This window comes from Haliotis cracherodii, unplaced genomic scaffold (genome assembly GCF_022045235.1).
Source record: "Haliotis cracherodii isolate W230 unplaced genomic scaffold, xgHalCrac1.p SCAF_9, whole genome shotgun sequence".
NCBI classification, from domain to species: Eukaryota; Metazoa; Mollusca; class Gastropoda; order Lepetellida; family Haliotidae; genus Haliotis; species Haliotis cracherodii.
Window position 1 is genome coordinate 38,795,941 of NW_027266343.1, and position 24,136 is coordinate 38,820,076.

Here is a 24,136-nt window from a genome sequence, read left to right on the forward strand (position 1 = left end):
TTGGTCTCAGTCGTAAGCCATCTGCTGTGGGTTCATACCTTATCTATTAGTTGCGCAATGAAATAAACAATTTTCAGTACCATTGTCGAAATATTATCTTATATACTCACGAGCATGAGAACCAACACCGTGTTGTGTTGATTTCATATCTCAAGCTTAGAAGTCATCGTGACCTGTGAAGATCCGGGGTAGAATAGATCTTCAGCAAAAACGACTATGCTTGTCGTAAGAGGCGACTAACGGGATCGGGTGGTCAGGCTCGTTGACCTGGTTAATGCATGATATCGTATCCCAATTGCGTAGAACAATGATATAAGTCACTGGATTGTCTGGTCAAGGTTTGTTTGTTTATTTACAGACAGCCGTCATACACCTGGAATATTGTTGAGTGCGTCAAACAACAAACAAACAAACAAACAAACAAACAAATAAAAAATAAAAAATAAAAAACACGAGGTTACAAGTCCATACTTTAAACACACACACACCCCCCCCCCCCCCCCCCCCCTTCCGCATATACCTTTTGGCCTTTTGCCAGACACAGCATATGTTGGAGGTGAGAAGTTATGGATCACCGATTCTGTCATCTTATAGTGGGAAGAATGGTATGCATTGTAAGGATATATATACCAGTACCAGTCTAAAAATTAAACATTTGCCATAAATACGCGGAAAAAAAGGACATGAACATTAACTGCAGTTCACAAATACGAAATTACAGTCTTATGTGCTGGACCCAGTGATAATATAAGACAGTAAGTCTAAAAAAACATTTCTCATAAATATATGACAAAAAAGGATGTACACGAAAATTTACGACACATCACAAATACAAAATTACAATGTTCAGTGCTGGACCCAGTGATAATATAAAACAGTAAGTCTTAAAAACATTTCTCATAAATATATGACAAAAATTGATTTACACAAAAATTTACTGCACATCACAAATACAAAATTACAATGTTCAGCGCTGCACCCAGTGTGTGGCCCATCTATCTGAACCTGTCCATCAAATCCCAACATGTCTCCCCAGGCTCCGTACATCTTTCACCTATCATATTGGATTAGTCGTCTTCTAAACAGTACCTCAGACAGAACAAACACAATACACACATAAATCCCACAATCCCTTTCTCTAACATTGATAAAACTGGTACAATAGCAATAATCTTAAAAAGATTTCTGTAACCTCAGCCAACATGGGGCGGCCCCCTGGTAGTAAATGTTCGCTGAGATAATTAGCACGTGATTACTAGGTGCTATTCATTGAGGAATCCGTCACATATATTTTGTGGCGAGATTTGGCTGATGTGGACTGTCCAGGGTGGTGATCAGCGTGATTAAAATGACATCAGCGGAGATTGCGGTTGTCCCTGCATTCATCACCCTCTATCTCGCTGCACCCCCCGGCAGCCCCTCATTGGGGGGCATTATTGACGGGACCTTTGGGAAAGGGTGGCCATTAAATAATGATTGGGGGTTAAGGAGGGGCAGGTTTGAGTTGGACCCAGCAATGATAGGCTGTCACGGAGTGATAGAGTCCTGCACCATGACCGTGGACTATATTTATTTTAAGATTTTTTTTTTCTAGAAATGCATACAAAAGCAAGTCTAGCAAGCTCAAGCTAGCTAGCTCTATTCCACAAAGGGATTTTTTATTTATTTTTAGAGTCAAGGAGGATATTGTGTAATATAAGATTTCAGAGACTAAATGTTATACTAGGAGTGATATGGAAAGGACATTTGTGAAAACATGGATGTCTTTGATAGACATTTGGGTGAGGGAGTTGGTCTTGACGTTTTGAATATTATTTTAATTTTTCTGGTTGATGTTCGACTGGAGACGAAAAAGCGAGGCAGGTGTTTTACAGGTATAATGCTGAAAGACCACCGAGTGAGTGAGTGAAACCCATGTATACACGGATAATGCTGACAGACCAAGGGTCTCCGAGAGTGAGTGAGTGAGTGACTTTGGTGAAACCCATGAGTACAGGTATAGTGCTCGAAGACCACCGAGTGAGTGAGTGAGTGAGTGAAACCCAGGTATACATGGATAGTGCTGACAGACCAATGGCCTCCGAGAGTGAGTGAGTGAGTGAAATCCATGAGTACAGGTATAATGCTGAAAAACCACCGAGTGAGTGAGTGAGTGAAATCCATGAGTACAGGTATAATGCTGAAAGACCACCGAGTGAGTGAGTGAGTGAAACCCATGAGTACAGGTATAATGCTGAAAGACCACCGAGTGAGTGAGTGAGTGAAACCCATGAGTACAGGTATAATGCTGAAAGACCACCGAGTGAGTGAGTGAGTGAAACCCATGTATACATGGATAGTGCTGACAGACCAATGGCAGAAATCCATGGTCAGGGAGGATCACACAGGAAGCCTCATGTGAGTGAGTGAGGTGGGGTGGGTTCAAAGCCATTTTTAACAGTACTTCAGTTATATCACTGCGGGTGACAGTTTAATGTCAGTTCTAAGCCGACAATCACAGACACGGTGCTTACAAACCAATAATCAGAATAAGTGAGAATCTTGGATTCAAACCCAGTCAGTCCACATATGTTTTTGAATTTAATGATCTACAAATGTTTGGCTAACCATTAAGCTCAGGTACGTTGAAATAATAAATTGTTCAAATATATTGTAGATAATTTTCATGAAGTTGTTTAAAGGACCGGCCATTGTTATAGACCAAAAATATGTCTCTAGGGGAGGGTCATAGAAAGTAATACACATATTTGGGGAGATTCATGAAAAAATGGACATTTTGTTAACCATCCAAACCTGATGACAAGAATTAGGGGAGGGTCATTATTTTCAGTGCATTTGTGCATCAAAAACCTCTGACCCAACCATCGATAAATGACCGGTCCCTACGTTGGTTCGGTTCTTTTTGAAAAGATAAATGCTAATCCTGTTTTATGTGAAGGATGTTTTTTAAGACGAACATATAAATGTGTACGTTAGTTCTGAGAGGGCTTTGACGCCTTTATGAGGTATTTGCACTGGCCAGAGGTGAGGTGAGGTCAAATGGGATTTAACGCCGAGTAACCCACCTCGGACACAGTATACTGACCACTTGTTTTAGCTCCTTAATGTCAAGCAGCAAGCACGGAAATAACCATCTCTTAACGTCTTTTGGTGGGACGCGGCCGGTGATCGGGACACCGACCTCCCGCTCACCTTAGACGCTACATCTACTAGTTATAAATATGGTAGACTTTATTTGTTGTCACCTTGCCTTCCGCTCGGCATTAATGGGGTACAAAAGTACAGGCGGCTCCTGACATAAACTTATTTATTTCCATAAAGGGTAGGGACTGGCAAACAAGCACATTTTGCTTATCTGAATGCCTCTCCCAAACATGATACACATACAAATTACAATGTATTGAAAGTGACATGAGAAATAGCATACATTGTATAATTGACATTAAAGATAAGTATTGTTCTGTAAGTTTTTAATTACTGGATTATCTTTCGTAACTACAGCTACGTTATTATTTACATCCAGTACAACAACATCGCAGTATATTAGGACGAAGGCCCGAAGTGATGCAGATCGCAGACGTTTATCACTTTGGTGCTGACAAACTAGGACTGACTTAGTGAGTGAGTTGGGTTTAACTCCGCTTTGAACAGTATTCCAGTATTATCACGGTTCGGGATTCGAACCCACGATCATAGGTTTCTGGCGTGCCCACGGGACGCAAATCTGCACAGCGAATTTCGACAATCTTAGAAATGAAATCAGGACGGTTCTGGGATCGAACCCAGGTTCGAGCCTAATCGATGCTTCGTATATGAGTGAACAGAAACATGCACTCCTGTCTCATATCGCCTAGTGAACACTAGTTCAGTTACATCATGGTGCATCACGGTGTGATGTGGGATGAAGGCCCGAAGTGATGCAGGTCGTAGAAGTTTATCATTTTGGTGAAACCCATAAGTAGTGTGCTGACAAACTAGGAGTGAGTGAGTGAGTGAGTGAGTGAGTTGGGTTTAACTCCGCTTTGAACAGTATTCCAGTTTTATCACGGTTCGGGATTCGAACCCACGATCATAGGTTTCTGGCGTGCCCACAGGACGCAACTCTGCACAGCGAATTTCAACAATCTAAGAAATGAAATCAGGATGGTTCTGGGATCGAAGGCCCGAAGTGATGCAGGTCGTAAACGTTTATATCTTGGTGAAACCCACGAGCACATGTATGGTTCTGACAAACTAGGAGTGAGTGTATTAGTGAGTTGGGTTTAACCCCGCTTTGAACAGTATTTCAGTTATATCACGGCCTATCAGCTTGATGTGGGAGGAAAGCCGGAAGTGATGCAGGTTTGAGACGTTTAATACATTGGTGAAACCCACGAGCACGGGTATGGTGCTGACAAACCTAGAAACATAACCAGAATTCGAACCCACGACCATACGTTTCTGGTGTGCCCAGGGGATCTGTCTGCTTGAGAGCAGGTGGGGATTAACACAATCTCATTAAAAATCAGATCTTAGTTCTCGTTAGCGCTTAACAAGGCAGTGGCGAGGACTAAGATCTAATTTTAATGAGATTGGGATCAACAGATCCTGAAACACAGTAGGCGAGCCCCCCCTTGAAAATCACATATGTACTCAAATGACATGAACAAAAAAATATATCCCATGTGATGAGAGGAATGAACACCATGTTTCTTCATTGACAGTAAAATCGTTTCCAAATATTGAGAAACTAAAATACTTTCAACAATGATAAAATCAAGCCCTGAACTAGCATACACCAAGGTGTCAGGCTCAAAATTATTACTTGTTGGGGGTAAATTGTCAAGTACTTGTTAACTTGACCATCTGTAGATGAGATTAACATGGCTGTGTCAGTGATGCCCTGCCAGGGTGCTGCAGTTGCACTGATGTTTAGTCTGCAGGATGACACTACCGATCAGGCGATGTGCTACATTCCTGCATACTACTCACAAACTCATCATCTGTATTTAATGACCTGTAAACTCCCCGTGGTCCATTTTGTCATTCAGTCACTGAATAATTAGAAATAACTTTATCAGGAGTTGGATGACTGAAAATTCCAATTCTAATTTGTCATTGAAATTTTCTCTATTGTTGTTGTTTTAAGTATTAGGCCGTGTTGTTGTTTTAGGTATTAGGCCGTGATAAAGTCATAAAGGACGCGTCATGTATTTTTCTGGATGTTACAGACAAGATATGTTTTGTACACAATTTCAAAATAGGCCATTTATTTCTCTGAAAGGTGGAGCTGTTCGATTTTGTATACATTTTTGTAAGGGCAACCACCATTTTTAGGGACAACGTCTGAGGACAAATAATGTTTTTCCGACTTTATTCTAGAATTGATGTGTTTTTGTAAATAGATCCAGTTCATTGTCCCCCTGCACATAAAATGGTCAGTCAGTAATCATATTTTCAAACATTTATTTGTAATACGCGGAATGCATTCGGGAACATGTATGTACGTTAATTTGAGGTAGAATTTTCACCAAAACCTAAAAACTGGGCCCCTTTCCACGAAGCGATCTTAGTGCTACGTTGGTCGTAACTCCCATACTTTATCATAGGCTTACGACCAACGTAGCACTAAGATCGCTTTGTGCAAGAGGACCCTGGTGCGTTGGGTGTTTTGGGCAGCACCTGCCCACAGAACACACACCACTCAACTTACAGCCTTGGACACTCGATACAACAGGAACCACGTACCTCGCTGTGAAATAGATGAATGAGAGTATCTTGCACAACTTGACCTGTACGGAAAGTGACACAAAAACTCAAAATCCTCTCACAAACGTGTTATCACCTCCAGTGCGGCTTTATTCGGATGGCACTCTCGAAAAAGCAACTGCTAAATGGGGTCAGATGTAACAATGCCTAGTTGAACACAAGGACAGTGAAGTGTCAAAAGAAATTTATGCGTCCCCTGGCAATTAGCAGTGGCCAGCAATGGGGAACCACACCTGTCCATTATGGAGGGGTTGGGGGTGGTGCTATTAACGAGGACCCCTGCAGGCATCACTAATCATGCTTGGATAGCTTCAGGAAGTTCATGACTATCTGGACAAATTTTATTCGGATTGATGCATTTTATGATTTTGATTTTTCTTTGTAGCTTGGATATGTTCTTGTCTATGCTGCTGTGTTAACTGACTTCACACACAACTCATTTAGTGTTCATATTTGTATGCTGAGGTGGCCAGCTGACCGGAATGGTTTCGTACATGGTTTAATCAACTAATATTTTATGGTTCTGATATATTCAGCAGTGCATAAGTAATAACTCCTTTGTCCAACTTTATTGATTCTGATTGGAGAATGAATACTCAAGTTTGAACGTGGTCTGATTGGGAGAATGAATGCTCAAGTTTGATTGTTACAATTCTTTCGTGGTCGTGGCTTCAAAGAGTGTTGAGATTAATTCAGAGACGATAAAGTTTAAGCAGGGACTCTGCTTCCTGGTCCGTTGCCCCTTGACAATCTTGGTCTGGTCCTTTTATCCGTGCCACCACTAGACCACTAGGCATACATGGAGAATGTCACCAGTCTTTTGATGTCAACAAAAGTCGATATATTTGATATCAAATGACATAAGAGTAAGATTATCAAATGACATGAGAGTAAGATACCATTTTTCATCCAAACTCGTTGATAGAATCTTGAGTGGAAAAAGCACAGCTTCCCAGCTTCTGTGACAGAGATTAGTGATGTCATTTGAGTGTGACGTCGTGGTAACAATGGTGTCACAATGGTCTGAAAGCATTGTCATGTAGTTTCATTGTAGCAATATCTCCCGTGGAAGCTAAATAGTTTGAATCAGTATAGTACCTCTGTAGTATTTCCACAAGAATCTTTACACAATCTACATTAATCCTGGTGGGTTCTAATCGGGTTTATGCAGTGAGTGAGTGAGTATAGGTTAACGCTGCTTTGAGGACTATTCCAGCAATATCACGGCGGGGGACATTTAAAAAAATAACTTTAAGATGATTAAAATTTTTTTTATTTTCGACCTACCAACCAAATTTTTCATTATCAAAATCCATAAACCTCAAAACCAGAAAGTGTCTGTCCTAACTGCCTTAAAATATGGTTCACATTTCTTCAACCAGCGTGTGCTTCTCTCAGCGAGTTGTTCCATGTCACAAACACAGACCGAGTAACATGTGATATATGCTATGCTGAAACACTAGGATAATCCACAAATGTTGGTCCTGGGATCCACTGAGATACTTTGTTAACAAAGCATGCATGTACAGCAAACATGGCTAGCCAATATAAAGGCTGCAGTATCCATAGCATGACCTCCTCAATCTATGCTTTGACATCCTAATCCAAAGAATGGCCAGACATATTGTCAGATCAGTGAACAGGTGTGACCCCTGATCTAGGGATGGACACAATGAGGCAAATCCAACTTGTCCACTGGAGTGTTGAACACAAACTAGATTATAGCAGTCAACATGTAGATCCTGTGCCTAGTCGCAGGACAGGTGGGCTTGTATTGATGTTAAACCCTGCTCCGATTGCTGAGGAAGCTAGCATGAAGTGGGGCATCTCCATCAGACAACAGAACAAAATACCAACAAATATGTATTTATATATATATCTTTATTTTAATTCCATGTCACGAGTGACATCAACATTGTTGTCTGTGACCACTCACAGAATGACAGAATATTAAAACACTATTTAGATTATTTAGCACTTAAAGCACACAGAAAACACAATCAAGTTGCTGAGCAACCATTTAGCATTTACAATCTAACATTGCAGTAGGAAACATAAAATCCAACACACTATCAACTCTAAAACTGAGTTTTCATTGCTCGGAAACCTAATCGGGAGTTAAGTTAAAATTAAAGCTGTTTGAAACTTCCTACGAATATTTTGGCAATAGGAGTGACAAAAACTAAACTTCAATAACAAGCAAATAAAAGATGACAGCTAAAATTGTACAAGTTTGAAAGAATATTATAAAATAAATAATGAACATGGTAACCCAAATAGTACAGAGGTAAGTCAAGGCTGATTTCTGTATTATTGAGGGAGTACCTATATAAACCACACACAATACTCCTGCCCTTGAGTGCAGAGTTAAGTATTGAGTGTTATTTAAATGTTCCCAGTAGCGTCCGCAGGCAGTAAAATATTTGAAATATGATACACTTCACAGTAATGATAATAGTATTGAGCACTTGGTGGTTAACATACCATTCTGTCATGATTATAATAATATTTGTCATACACTTATCGTCTGTACAACTTGCCGTGCATCTTTACATGACCGTGCAGATTTACATAATATGTGCAGAGCACAACTATACAATTATTGGCAATCACATCGTATTCACTCAAGAATCCTATATTCCCATGCTGCATCCACTTCAGCTTGGCTGATCGGCTTCATTTACCAGCTACAGTTCACAAACACATCACATCACAATAGTTTCCGGGGGGTACCCAAATATTTAGCACTTTCTGCTCATTTTTTGCACTAAGTTTTTTTACATTATAAGTTATTTACAAATCTGATAGAGGGAAGAATGGAAAGGAAGAGGGAAGAAAAGAGGTAAGAAAGTTGTTGAGAATGGTTGTTGTAGCACTACATGGAACTCTCATAGTCCACTGGTGACTGGACAAGGGACATTGCTTTCCTGGACCGAGGGGTCAGCACTTGTTTCTACAACAAAAGATAACAGAATTATATGAAATGCTTTAGAAACATACATGTACAAAAAGCCATTACCGTAAGTAATTCCCATGCTTTAAGCTTTAGCCACTGGTCTCGTAGTCTAGTTTTGTCTAGTAAGCTCAGCTAATAATAATCCACATCACAATTATAAAAAAAATGCTGAAAGACATTATTGGACATATAGACTCTCCAATATTTCTTTAACAAGAGTTTGGTGTTTAGCGCCGCACTCAGCAATATTCCAGCTATATGTCGGCGGTCTGTAAATAATCAAGTCTTGACCATACAATCCAGTGATTGGCATCATGCGCACTGATCTACGGAATTGGGATAACAATGATATGCTTCATAAGTCAGTGAGCCTGACTTCCCGATCCCGTTGGTCGTTTAATATATACAAAGCATAGATTACTGAAGACAAATTAACCCAGATCTTAACGTGAAAAATGAGATATTAGTAATAGCCTTCAAAGCAATCTGCTTGGTATAACTTGTCAGATTATGAACTATTAAAGAAGCGATTAATGAAAATGAATGATTTTGAAATTTGATGAAACTGAACATACCTGCACAGATTTGGATGCCTTGCACACAGATTGAGTGATGGGGGAAACCATGGCAATGGGTTTGTTTCTGTCGGGTGTAAAGTACAGTGTTTTCCTGACGTTCATGTTGACGTTCATGTAGTTGATCTCATTCTCGGCAGATGGATGTTTCTGGGAACTGATATTTTCCAGGTTGTCTTTCTTGAAGGGAACATTCCTGTCCATGTCTTCGTTACTGCGTCGTTTCCGTATGTTGGACTTGTGTGGTTTGTGATCCCTCATGTCCACAATATGGACGGCCGGGCTGGAGGGCTGTGAGTGAAGCATGGAGTCAGTCACGATGTCAAGACAGAAGTCATGGCAACAAACAAAATATTCAACCCAACTATCAGAGCCACAAATCACAAATGTACAATGTCCATGTTACAGTAGGCGAGTTGAAAATTGATCCGACAAACTTGTCAAGACCCAGAGAGCGTGAGCCTGGAGAGCTAAGTCAGTGTTTTGATCCCCGGCTGCGTCATATCAAAAGATTTTAAAATATGTTATTTGTTGTTACCCTGCCTGGTGCTTGGCATTGAGGGGATAAGAAAGGGATTGGTCGGCTGAGAGTCAGTATTATGTGTCTGCATAGGGTATCCATGTTAAACTGCTGTATGCTATCTGAGTAAACTATGACAATAAAAACGGAATTAGTCCTGACGAGTACAAAAAGCCACACACACATACATGCACATTGCCATTTTAGTGCAATAATCCTGAATGTGACGTTCACTTCATTTCACCTCGTCTGTGTAGACAATGCTACTTGCCACAGCATGTCTAAGCATCAGTTTCAGACTTGTTACGGTCACGGTTTCAGTAATGCTTTGTTAATGTTTAACATACATATCAGTGTCAGTGTAGCCTGATCAGTGTAGACAGTGCTACTTACCACTTTAGCCTTGGGTTCCTTGTTGTTGTTGGGTGTAGGCGGGGAGTTGCCGCACTTGATAATCGTCACTTTGTCATCATCCACTTCCTCGATGAGGATTGGTTTGGTCAACCCCCAGTTGAGGTTCTCGGTCAGTTGGGCGGGATCGTTCGAGCCGCGGCGCTTGTGTTTGTGGAGAACTGGGAAGTGTTTCTGAGGAGAGAAAAAATACATTGCAATAAATGACTTCACAGATGGCCAAATTCAGTGGAAATTAAATTCATAATTTTGGGAATTTTCAGCAAGATGCTTTACTTGTCCTCTGATACAGTTAAACTAAAGCCACTGGTCTATTGTTACATCAGTTACCTGATGAACTTACCTTGAGTGATTCCCCAAATGTTCGACTTCGTGTGTGTTTGTTTTTCGGTTGTGTGTTACCACTGGCACGGTTGAACTGGAAACAAGAGAAGAATTGAATGAACAGATGATCAAAAATCTTAGTGACACATAGTGTAGAAAAATCATTTCTCACTGACAAAACATCTCATAAAATCTTGTAGACAGAGACAAAGGTCACTTGAGAAGCACTTGCAGAAAATCTGACAACTACGACCGAGAAATGACAAATGTGTCAACCTACCTGCTTCAGGAGTTTCTTCTTCTTTGCTGACTCTGGCATGGCCTGGACGTGGGCGTAAAGCTTGGCCAGAGCCACCTGGGTGTCATTGGCGGTGTCCGCCTGCTGGCAAACAGGTCGGTCAATGTAGCACACCAGTGTGTTCAGGGCAGGGCCGCTTCCCCATTTCTACAAGATCAAACAGCCTTTGAGCATAACAGCACAACCAAGGTAGCAGGGTGAAGGTCAGGACTATGAAATTTCCTTGTATGTTCTCTAAAACCTCACTTTATGGTATGATGTGTGTTTGTTGTTTATATTCAAGCTATATGGTGGTTGACAATCAAGGCTGGAACAGACTATCCAGAGATTGATATTGTGAGCAACAATCCCTGCCTACGGGGTATGAGTGAGTGAGTGAGTATTGTTTTACGCCGCTTTTAGCAATATTCCAGCAATATCACGGCGGGGGACACCAGAAATGGGCTTCACACATTGCACCCATGTCGGGAATGGAACCCGGGTCTTCGGCGTGACGAGCGAATCTTTGACCACAAGGCTACCCGACCGCCCCATTGGGGTATGAAGACACACCAACCATAAAGTCACCGAGACTAAACCACCCGATCCATGTGATCCATATTACGACCAGAATAGAATAAGATAGAATGGGACAGATTCCAGAAACCCCGTGAGGGTCATGTGATGTTAAAAGATACAGAAGTCATGTCCTTCTCACCTTGGGTCTGGTGATGTTGTTGTTCTTCTCGGAGGAGTCAGGCCTATTACTGTTGTAACTTGGGTCTTCCATTTCACGCCAAAAGTTGGACACATCCACTGCCAACTCCCGAGGGATCTGTGACAGACAGTACAGTTACAACCAACATTGTAAAGGAAGCATGCATGGCTAGGAATAACAAATCTTTACACAATGTGGCAGTGATACAAAATTAATCCAATGATGAATGGTCTGAATGAATTAAAACAAAACTTGTAATCAGTCTCACCTTGAAGAGTGTTTGGGCATTGTCCACCAAGAAGCTGACCGCCTTGGCTGAACTCATGGATGCTGTATGGAGCTCTGCAGGAGTCAACTGAGGACAAGAGAGGAACCAAATATTACCATCAAAACCAAGATTTCAATTGATCAGATATTATTCATCTTGTTTTTGTTACTATAAAAAATACCCTGTGAAGAAGATACAGGTTCAAATTTGTCTTTACTATCCGTGATGCTTGTCGTAAGTCGCGACTAATGGGGTTGGGTGGTCAGGCTTGCTGACTTGGTTGATGCATGTCATCATATCCCAGTTGCACAGATCAATGCTCATAATGCCAATCACTGGATTGTCCGGTCCCTATTATTTATAGACCACCGTCACATAGGTAGAATATTGCTGAGTGTGGCGTTAAATAACAAACAAAACAAAAAACTATTTTAAATGACCATTACAATAAAATAAAAACATCTAATATGTAATCTTTTACATTTTTTAAACAATGAAATATTCACCTTTCTTGAACAGAACAGATGAGGTGTGAAGATCGTTCCTAGGGCCTGTGACGTCATCCTGTTCTCTGAGACCTTGGCGACTTTGTACAGAAGGTCAAGGACACATTCCAGGAGGAGAGCATTCTCTCGGGGCAGAAGATGGAACAGCAGCTGTAGAGCCTTGAGCTGTTTGTCCTTGACCCTGGCTCGGTCACTCTCGGCCACATCTCGACCCATGTCTACAATGAAATCAGCATATCATTAATAACAAGACACCTGAATAAATACTGGGGATTGTACGTCCGCTAGTGTGGTAGCATGCATGCAATTTCAATTTCAAAGTCTAGTATAGGGAGTGTTGAAATCCAATTAAAATAATAAACTGATTTGCAATTTCTATCAACATGATCAATAACATCTGGATAAATAAATTTTCAAACAAAACTTTTATACATTGAAAATATTTCAGTAGTCACTGTCAAGGTAGAAAGAACAAGTTTGAACAAGATAGTTCTGTACTGAGAGCTTTCAGATATTTTCGCAAGTACAAACAAAGCCTTGATCATGTTGATACCCATCACTCTCATCAACTCACCAAATATTTGCCGGTGTGCCTCTGCATGTTTCTCTGTGAGGAGCTGTTCTGGGAGCTCGGCAAGGTAGTGTTTGAGGACTGCAGCAACGTCATGAGCGGTGAAGGTGCCATCATCCAGACATAGGTTGTTGTGGCCCTGTTCAAGCAGTTCTTTCAGGATGCGCTGGCGGCAGATGTTGCCGTTCTTACGGAACAGGCCTTCCTTGGCAATATCTGCAAGGACATTTCAATTAGTTTCAGGTTTCCAATTACAACAACTGGAGGTCAGTGACTTATGGCAAATCAATCTGAACACAGATGGTGTGGATTAAACTTCAGGTTTCAAAATGATTGTTCCTTTCTGGAACAAATTGATAAACCCTGTATCACAAAAGCAAATACAAAATCCCCCTGGACCAATTAGACCAAAGTTCAGTTCATGTCGTTTCCAGCTTTTAACAATCTGCAATTCGACCATTTTGTCTTTTCAAATCTTATTTTCTATTCAAGTTTAATAGAAAGGAACTGAGATCATTCAGGTCATTTGTAGTTCCTTTTCTTGAGAACCTTCCACTCCACTCTAAATGAAAGTGGTCAAGTGGACCCCCTGCCTTTGATCTCTTCACTTCAAATACCGATATTAAACGTGCAATTCAGGCTTGCACTTGTGTTTTCTGTAGTCTAGACCAACTCCTTGCTGGCCAGGACTAGCCATTCATCAATATTATGACAATCAAGATTGCATACAATACAAGGTCAGTCGCATGCTGGGCATTTCATTCCTTGAATACTCTTCTGTGTCCAAGTGGTCCAAGTCTGATACTTGACCACTCCAATGGATTATCCAGCACCTTTTCTTGCCCCAAAACAAGCCTCTATATCAAAGGAGGACATCAAAGAAACCTCCATTCACGGATGACTAGTCGCAATTTGAGCCTTTTCTCCATCACAGTTCTATCAGATCAACATTGACATTACATCAGTGTGTCTACCCAGCACTGGTCCTTGACAAGTCCTAGTAAGTGGCAGTGACTGCTGATGACATCACGGGTACAGGGGAGTTTGACCACCAGCATCACTGGACAATCGGAGTGATGGTGGTCAAGGGGTTACATCACTGAGAAAACTGTCCAGTTGCATCATTGTTTTCTCAGTGTCCGACTGTTTGTCTCCCGGTTGAAAGACACACCTCCACTTGGACCATTGTCTTGTGGTCATTGTGGAGGATGTTGAAGGTCAGGGGGTCACACATTGAAATGGACAGTCCAGATATGTTAGTATTGAATCTCTCCAACCATCTGTCTTGTCTCCGCCTGGGTCATTTCAAGACTTAACATGTCAGTTTTATCAGGCAACTGTTGAACATCTCCTGGATTGGTATGGATCCCTAACAAATACCACCTGCCATGGGTAACCTGTGCACAAACTCATCACACGGACTACAGAAGAAACTTACTCTCAGGTCTTCCGAGGAACTCAATCAACTGGTACACATGAGCCACATTCTCCTCGCTGACTGGAGATCCAAAAAGACTCTTTCCTGGAATAAAGAATACAATTTTTACAATCTCAAAGAAATAAATGTGTAAAAATGTTCGTCCATATTAATCTAACTAAAAAAATCATTCTCGAATTGGAAGCCCATTAATGTGTGAGTGATTGAGTGAGTATGATTTTATGCCGCTTTTAGCAAATTTTCAGCAATATCACAGCGGGGGACACCAGAAATGGGCTTCACACGTTGTACCCATGTCGGGAATCAAACCTGGGTCTTCGGCGGAATGCATTGGAAACAATGGATAAAGTTGCAATGAAAATGACTAGTTTTTGTAGTTGGTTCACTGAACTGAAAAAAAATATTAATTAAAAAAAATGTTAAAATTTATTGATTACTTGATGTTTTTTTTATTGATGATTATTCAAGGAACAAAGGCCACAACCTAAGGAGACACCATTTTCACTCCCTGACACTTATCGGTACAGAGGTCCATGACAAAAAGATGGCTGAATAAATAATCAGCTTAATCAACCATGGTAGTCAAGTTCAACAAACAATGTTTGTGAGAGAACCATAAATCGTGTAGGCTCTTACAGATAGTGTAAAGCAGGGTGAATAATTAACATGACAGAGTCAGTTCCTGTATGCTCAATGACGGCCATATGTGATCTTTGCGAATATTTAATCAAATCAATTTTTTTCAGTACGAAGGTCAGATGGTAATGAAAAACCCACAAAAGACCCCCAACTCATGCCCTTACTTAGACAAATAGTTTCTTTGATTATTAATGAAGACTTAATAGGTTTCATACTAAATCAATATTGGAAAGGTTTTGCTGTGAATAACCCATACCCTGGCAGCAATGAAGTACATGATATGACAATGTTTTAACAATCTGAACTATTTGCACAAGAGAAAAGATGGCCATAAAGTCAGTCATGGAAACAATTAATTTCTTGAAATCAAAATGTCCTCATGGAAGAGTTAAGAAAGATACTTTTCACACTAACGTGCCAAAACTGGAAAGCAGATCTTATTAATGAAGTGTGGAGGGTTTAGTTAGAGGGTAGATCCTTCAAAGACCTATTATCTACTGAGATCAAGGGCAGGTGACTACAGTGAGAACAAATATTAGAGCAAGGCTATTGTGAACACAGAACCCCTGATTACACGAGGAAGGGGAAGCAGAAAGAAGCTGCAATTAAACCCTGGAGGGGAGGGGTGGGAGAAATGGATGGTAGACTGAGTCAGATGATGGGTGGGAGGATGGCTTGGTGATGTGACATAACACAAGTAATGGACATAGGGTCATTAGGAAAGGTGACTGGATGAAGTTCTGTTGCAAGATGCAGAGGGTAGCAGTGGGATGGGGAGGGGGGTCAATGCTTGAGGGCAAGGCTGGGCCAGGGGGGTGGGGACGGGATTAGCAGGAGACAATGGTAGCCTTGCATGGAGGAAGTCATTAGGCAGATTGGGTGTGTGTAATTTTAGAGGACTGGGTTTTGGGTGGCAGGGTGGAGAGGAGAAGAATAGCCACAGCCCATGATGGAAGGCGCAGGGCAGAGGTGCAAGTTGGCCAAGTTCAAGCAGATTGAGTGACCACATCATTAGACTGACAGGGTGTAGAATTCTGTCATCAGGTGGAACAGGCCTTATGTGGTGATCATGAAACAAGGGCATGAAAAGGTTGAGTGAAAGGGGTTTCAGGTGCAGGCTTAGAGATGAGGTGCTACATCATTCAGTGAAATGTGGATTGCATTATTGTGTCTGACCCTCCATGGTACAAGAGATCTGTTACCATCTCAAACAAAATTCCTCTAATAAGAATCTATGCTGAAGAACCTTACACTCAAGTGTTACACTCCCCACAAGGGTATCATAACACAATTACAGACAATAAGATGACAATTAAAGAAACACTGTTCGGATTCTAACAAAGGGTGGATTTCTATGCAGAGATGGAGATGAGTCTTTGTTCTTCTACTGTTATTTGATCACTAGTAATGCCTTCAGTTCTACAGAATATTTCACAGAGTCTGCCTTAGAAGGAAGAGAAATTTATGGATGTCAACTACTTTATTACTAGGAACACAAAATTTCGGAGTATATACTTACTCCATCAGGTGAATGAGGACTACCATCATTGCATTTTCACATTTCACCAGAACATTTTAGTAGTCCCGGGCTAGCGAATGTTCGAATTTTGAAGACAGCACATTGGAAGATGGTATGCCTATACATTGGCCAAACTCTAAACCAGGAATATGAATAACTTCTTGTACATCTCAAATGCTGGTTAAGTTTTTTTCGACCAAAACCATGACCTTTTCCTATGTGCAAGGAGCATGCAATCAAAGCCATTCAGTTCTTGGGACAACCAGACCACTGGCCTTGCAATGACAGACCATCTGGCACTTGGTACCTAGGGGCCATGTAGATATGCTACGCATACACTGATACTGCACCACAGATCCTATCACAGACACAGGATAGTGTTGAGGATGAGGAAGCAGAACGTTGCCCCCAGGACATGGGCAGTGGGAGGGTGGGGGTAGATAGCAGCATATATCAAAGGATGGGGAGGAGGAAGCAGAGCGGTGCCCCCAGGATATGAGAAGATGCTAGGTCGGGGTAGATAGCAGCATATATCAAAGGAGGGACAACACTGAGCTCTAACACCTTATCAATTGACCATATCTCCCTCAAGGCTTCCTTCTTGCTCTTGGGCAACTACAGGCATAAAATTGATAAAGGCCTCCTAACAATGCATAATAGGACTAAATGTCCCTGTAAATCAAATGCAGGTTCATCTCCACATGGACAGGATGGTGAAGGAACCGGGGTGTAAAAGCCATTTGAGACTGACAGGACATCAAAGATGGCCGTTCTGGTTGATTGATCTGGCAGAGGTGCCTCTCCGCCTCAATGACCAAAACCGACTGGTGAATGGACCCTTGTGGTCATCTGAGTGGTCAGGCTAAAGATTAACAGTTTCTTTGCAAGGGAATCCTGGATGGTGGGAGTGGGGCACAGTTGCTAGGGTGTTTCCCATCTTCACTTGACACTATCAACACTGTGTTGACTGTAGAGATCCTTTAAAATGGAGGGTGTTTGCCAAGTTCATCAATACTATGCTAGGTCAAGGAAATTATATAATCCATGTTGACATTGCGAACTGCCAAAGACTTGCCAACAATGACTAAAAACATAAGCCCCTTAATCATATCAGGACCCTTCCTGAAGACACTGATGCTGCATACCAAGTTGTTGACCAGGAGAACTGATACACCAACAGCTACTTGTAACCTTTAAATTTATTCCCGAATTAAAACCAATCATCCATTCAAGTGGAAAGTGGGGAGGGATTAATGTCAAACCCCTACTGTCCTTTTCAAGCTTCCCCCACATCATTTTCCAGCTATGTCCATTTCTCAACATGACAGGCCATCAGTCATGTCAATGTGACAAGCAATAGACATCAGTTATAAATGATATGCACATTTCGAAGTGTACTAATATAAACATGATAAATGGGTAATGGTCACCTGAAGGGAAATTGACCACAAGGGGTAAAATGGACCTAATACTGCTCTAAGCTACAGCTGCCCACCATGATGCCATACACCTGTCTCACATTAAGGTCCTTGGTGATGAAAGCGAACATGTGATATTTGAAATATATGATGTAAATAACCAGTTACCTAACAGATGTTGGTTGAATGTGTTGCATGCATGGGATTGCAGATATCCCAAACAGTAACAGGTGTTATGGGCCGGGGTTTATAAGCTATATACTGGTTGTGAAAACATGCCTCCAGTTTATGGGACTGATGGCAGTTTCTGCCCGTAAATCCATCTGCCAGACATCAGTCTGGTGAGTGATACTGGGGATGATATGACCATGAGAGAGCAAAGACTTGCAGTTAATTTTGGGAGGAAATTGTATCGGAAACACATGCTATAGATCAGATTTGGATTCAACTGACCATGAACTGCAGCATTTACGAGATAACTCATCCAACATAAGGTTCTCATCAACATAAGGTTCAATGGACTTCATGAGTAATGCGGAGTGTACTTCAAAGGAATTTAACCTTAAACCTGTCTGAAAGCTGGATACTGGACAAACTAAGCGATAGTCTGGCAAGTGGAGTTTGAGAACAGGAAAGAAAACTGGACTACACAACTATAAGGGTTAATTAATGGCAAGGCTAATCCTTAAATACTCCAGACATTTGTTGGGGCTGCTGGGAGATATGAAGGTCATGGGACTCTAGTATCGTCCTTCTTTCTTTGAGAATGGTATGGAAGTGATTTGACAGTTCATATTGGAATCTGAAATTAAGCATTAGCCTCAATATTTTCTTTACCTTTTTTCTTGGAGAATGGAGTGGAACATCCCCTCTTTTTATCGGGCTTGTTATTGTCTGTGGTTTCACTGCTAAGATCTTCCAACTTGTGACCATCAAGGTCAAGGAGGAATGACAGATGCATCTTGCACATTGCAGACAGTTTCTCAGGGCGCACGCTGCGCAGTCGATTCAGGTTTTTCTCTGCCTCTGTCTGGCGACGCCTCACAGTTGACATCGTCAAAGACATGGCTGAAATAGACATCAGTTGTCAATAACATTTCACAAAAAAGGCGATGTTCCTTTGTTTCATGTCTTAATATTCCCACATTCAGGGGACATTATGACACTGACAATCACTACAATGTCCTCAACGGATTTCTAAAGCTAAAGACGCTATCCATAACCTATTTGTTTGCATTGGAGAAGAGGGTGTACTGTGCTGGTTTTGTTTGAGTGTTTAAAGAAGCATTATATCTAACAACCAGAGGCAAAAACAAATTCATGAGGGCCACCAGAACAAACAGTATTTCAATCAGCATGAATAAATCCACACGATCACCCATGGTCCTTTGCACTTTCATAAAATCCCAGACCTTAAGTCTACACCAATGATTCTCAAAAAAATTCTATTATTTCTTAATGGGCAGTACCTAGGGCACAGGCGCTTTGAAAAAGCCTAATCCCAAACTCAATGATTCTGAATTTAAGAGGCACATTCATTTTTAAAGATACAATGTTTTCTCGATTTCAAATAAAGGGAGAACAGTGACAAGGGCAATGATTGGCATTGATAGCAATAATGGCCCAAAAGGACAATACCCTACAGGAGACCACCGGCCCTTGCACTAGAATGGGACAGTGAATTTAAATAATCAGACTAGGGGCACCCCTTATCCAAACAGTCTCACTTGAGGGTCCAGTGTTTCCCACACTGGTCAGTTACCCAGATGACCACAGGCCAGCTTCTCCCACAGCTATGAGCATGATATTGATTTGAAACACTGGCATGGTTATGTAACCCCTTGTCTTACTTTGATGATTAACAGTAGCCTGCATCAGCATCTTATTATTCTTAAGCATCTTCCCTGAAGCTGTGGACTGGACTGACTGCTGGAGGGTCAGGCAGTCCAGGGCTATATACCAGATAGGTGTAGCAGTGTTTTGACACAGAGGATTAATGAATTATCAAAGGGGCTGCTGGCATAGATGATGTGTTCTTTACAATGATTGGTCGGAAAACAATACAAAAAGTAATGCTCTCACTTGTCCATTTTGACACAGTAGCATTCATTGTCTCAGGGAACTGGGTAATCCCCAAATTAGCTGAAACCTTACTGGATCTTGAGTATTGTGACTCCTTAGGGGTTGACCAAAGAGATAGGGATTAGATAGGGATTAGACAAAATAAACATTTCTTATGGGTTGCTTATTTCAATATGAATCATGGGACATCAAAGATAGGACTTTTTCATATCTATTCTCAAGGTAATTAATTTCATGAAAGCATTCAAAACATACAAACACCAAAACAATTAAACAAAATGATTATCCAAAGCATATTTGGCTATATTTAGTGAATGGAAATCAAGCAGAAATAACATCACATAACTTGGCCTGAGTCACATGTCTTTGAAAGAATAAGGGAAAAAAACCAAAAAAGACCATTAACAAAAGTTGCATGATACAGGAATATCAGCACATGAGGGCATTATAAGGAAGAATTTGAAATTACACATTTTATTCACACTTAGAGGAAGTCACATGTATTAATACTTTCTTATTTAAAGCTTGTAATTTATCTGACATCAATTTCCATTCTACTAAATCTGGGATGTACTCAAGAGACCAGTTGTATTCCTTAATTGCTGCCAACCTATCTGGCAGCCTGTGCTAACTGTCTGAGTATCATTCATTCCAAATGTTTTCCTATCATTACACACAATAAGTAAATAAAAACATTCTGAAGTATGAGGCCAAAGAAGCATTTTAATTGTTTATACTGCACTAATTGGGAATATCCCAATTTGCTTAGAATTACAATTAGGTGGCGAATGATAGCAGGGTGACCTATAAACAAACTTGGCTGGACATGTGTGTTGATTTCAGCCACTGACACTTGAATGAGTGAAAGAGCCTCCAGCCCAGGTGAAACTGACAAACTGCAATTGACATCAGACTCATGTGGATGTCTGTCTCTCGCATCCTGTCAATCATGAAACTTGTGAAAAAGACCTTTGTTCTTATTGGGAAAGGATTTTTATTTTTAGTTTAGAAGTGGTGTGGATTTATTGATTATATGTAAAATATTATGCTTTCGTAACATCGTGTTACATAAATGCATGAGTTGAATACATAGTTGTTTTATAAGATCAATAATAATTATAAATATAAATGCAAACACATAGCTCAAGATTGAACACTTTTCAAACTTGCAGAATGCAAACTTTTCTCTTCCGCAAAACAAAACTGTTTTAAAAAGAAGTTTAAATAATTAATAATTAACTTGATAGAGTCTTTGTAGAGTTTTCCAAATAACAACCATCCTCTCACAACACAGCAATAAAACACACCACTGGACCAGACTAGGAGGACTTCCCATGGACACTTTGAGTGTCCATCAACCCATCATTTTGCAATCAAAACATCAGTGCAAATCTCATAATCCCAAGGCCAAATCAAGGTTACATTGAATATGCATTAATCCTGAAGATTTGCAACCAATACCCTGAATTTACAGCCAGCAAGGTTCAAAGATGCCAGGACCCAGTAATAAACTGGGGTTACTGACCAGATGTAATAGGGGCTCACTGAGAGACAGTGAGAAATCTTTATTACCGATGAGGAAGGGAACTGTGGATCCATGTCAGAAAGGGTGGGAGGGTGAGGGAGGGCAGAGCAAGGATGAAAAGGGCAGAGGCCATGTTTGGTATTCAGAAGTCTGACCATAAAGAGGGAGTTGGGAGGAAACGCTCTGCAGGCAGAGCTGAATGAATGCATTGTAAGAGGATATAGTGGAGATCAAAGTTTTGTAAAAATCTTAACCACCATGAACAATAAAAGTGGGTCTTTAAGTACTAAGCTTGCACTGGGTATGGGGACCATCACGGAACATATGCAATTTGGTTGGTCAAATCTGACTTTTATTACCTTGATGGATGAATGGTTTGTATTTTATAACTAGGAAATACAGACATTTACTTATTCAATTACAACAGAAATGTATGCATGACTACACCTATAGAGGCTGGTCACCAAACATTTCAACATAGAAACCATGTTCAAAATAGCCATGTTGAAAGTGTTACATTTTTTCTACAAAATCATAAGATTGTAGTAAATGTAAGAATCCCGTTAGTGTGTCAAACAGAAATATACAATTGTGTTCACAACCTCCATGTAACCAGTTAAGCAGCTTGATTTCCTTGAGTAATTGCAGATGTGGTCCAGCAGCCTCTGGCTACACATCTGACCAGCTCACTGGCCAAGACAGTTAGATAAGAGACCTACACAGATCAGCAGGGAGCCAATTAGGCTCCAGTCAGCCCTGACACCTGGATAACAGTTATAAAATTTATGTCCATCATTTACAGACCAAGAAAATTGGGACCACAAGGATTAAATCAAAATCATCTGTTACAGCACTTAAAACATATTTTAGAGGATGTGGGAGAATGGTATGGTCATTGATGCTGAAATCAAACGAATAACACCAAACATCTACACGCTTAATGCTTTCATGAATGACATATTAAAAAATTACTGGCAGTAAATATTTAAATGCAAATACTATTTATATTTGGCAGGACGGTTTTCATCATATCATATTGCTAGATCTCAAGATCATTTGTAGGCCTTTAAATAATTAAAAGTAATAAATTCTCTTTTGACTAGCATGATAGGTGTAGCTGTTGTCAGCTATGACAAATCACACCATGATAATGAAATATAAAGAAAATGGAAATGATCTTACAACAAAAATGAAATTCCATTTGTCAATGTTTGAATCTATTGGGCCTATATATTCATATACGACATTTTCTAGTTGAACAGAACATGTTGAAAGAGGGCCTATAATGGAAACTAAAGGGCCTAATCAAATTAACATTTAAAGTACATATTTCCTCAAATTATAGGAATAGAGTTTGTTTGGGGTTCTAAAACATATTTCTTTATCAAAATGTCAGGAACCTGAAATGCTGGATCAACCGATTTACCGTGACAAAAGATAGAATCCAATAAATACAGCAGGCTCAAGCAGTATTTCTGTAAATATTCTACAGGATGCTTCTATATGCTGTACGCCCAAGTGTGGGATTATGAACACAGATGCTGATGATCGGAAGGAACATGGTATATCCAATAATCTGTAGGTTGAAGATCTCTCTCTCCGCATAAGCTCTGTATCGTGATATCCGTATAATTGTGAACGGGACAAATACGCTTCACGCCAATGAGCTGTCACTCAGGAATCGGATCTCCACATTAAAATATGGCAGTATGGGTCTGTCACTCACCTAATGTTGTTTCGTATATATCCTGATCTAAAGTATGTATCTCGTCAGATTGGTAGTCCACAGATAGTGGAGATACATGTGTTGCGATTGAGTTCAGTTGTGATGTCTGATGCGAGTCAGGACGGGAGAATTTTATGTTCTCTCTCCTTCTCAAGTCAAAACAGCCGCCGCAGTCCTCCATCTATTGTTCAATTGCAAACAAGCTCGCTGATTGGGCCATCCCTTTGAAAGACGCAATTCAATTGGTTGGTGGAAAACACCACACTGCTCATGCGTTACCGGATGTTGCTTCCATGTGGGAAAGTCGGTCGAGTCAGTATACGTCCCTTTCCCAGACCAGGCCACAGCGCTACGTTTATCGAGTGGTATACATCTTGCAAGGGCACGACTCTTCCCTTTAATTACTTGCGCTCAGTGCTACTGTCATGGCGGATCTGTTTACGCATTTGTTTTCTGTCGAAGGTCGGCTTGTTGTTATATTAACGTACAGATCGCTTACTATAACTGCCAGGAAGTCTCTTAGGTGGGTTATGGTCGGTTTTATTGTGGTTGTGTCAACAGTGCGAATGCTAAAATTTGTTTGCCACCAAGTATGATTAAAATCGATATGGCTCAAGACATATCTTTTAGCATATTATGTTATCCACGCGTGCCTCTTAGATCCTTTGGGTTAGTTGTGTCAGATTTGTTTATTTGTTGTTGTTTAACGAAGCACTCACCAATATTTCAACTAAATGACGGCGGTCTGTAAATAATCGAGTTTGCTCATGTATTGTCATTTAAGCCATTAACAATAAGCGGTACTGAACATTTCAACCAAACCTTGTGAAATCATTTCATACCACACGTTATTATTTTTTGTGTATCATGCACAATTTTAGACAAGGGGATGTGTTGAAAGTCTCTATGTTCTAA

At 40.6% G+C, this 24,136-nt stretch overlaps 1 protein-coding gene across 1 annotated transcript; it reads right to left on the reverse strand.

Annotated features, from left to right (window-relative positions):
• Positions 1–7,718: 7,718 nt before the first annotated feature.
• On the reverse strand, positions 7,719–23,402 carry LOC139452529 (rho GTPase-activating protein 19-like). The gene is made up of 12 exons (XM_071234040.1): positions 23,222–23,402; positions 18,726–18,956; positions 14,313–14,396; positions 12,878–13,090; positions 12,304–12,521; positions 11,798–11,884; positions 11,530–11,646; positions 10,815–10,979; positions 10,554–10,628; positions 10,193–10,384; positions 9,280–9,570; positions 7,719–8,701 (listed from the first exon to the last, which is right to left on the reverse strand). Exons 1-12 carry the CDS (start codon positions 23,400–23,402, stop codon positions 8,624–8,626), a joined length of 1,932 nt encoding a protein of 643 aa, XP_071090141.1. The 3' UTR covers positions 7,719–8,623.
• Positions 23,403–24,136: the final 734 nt, after the last annotated feature.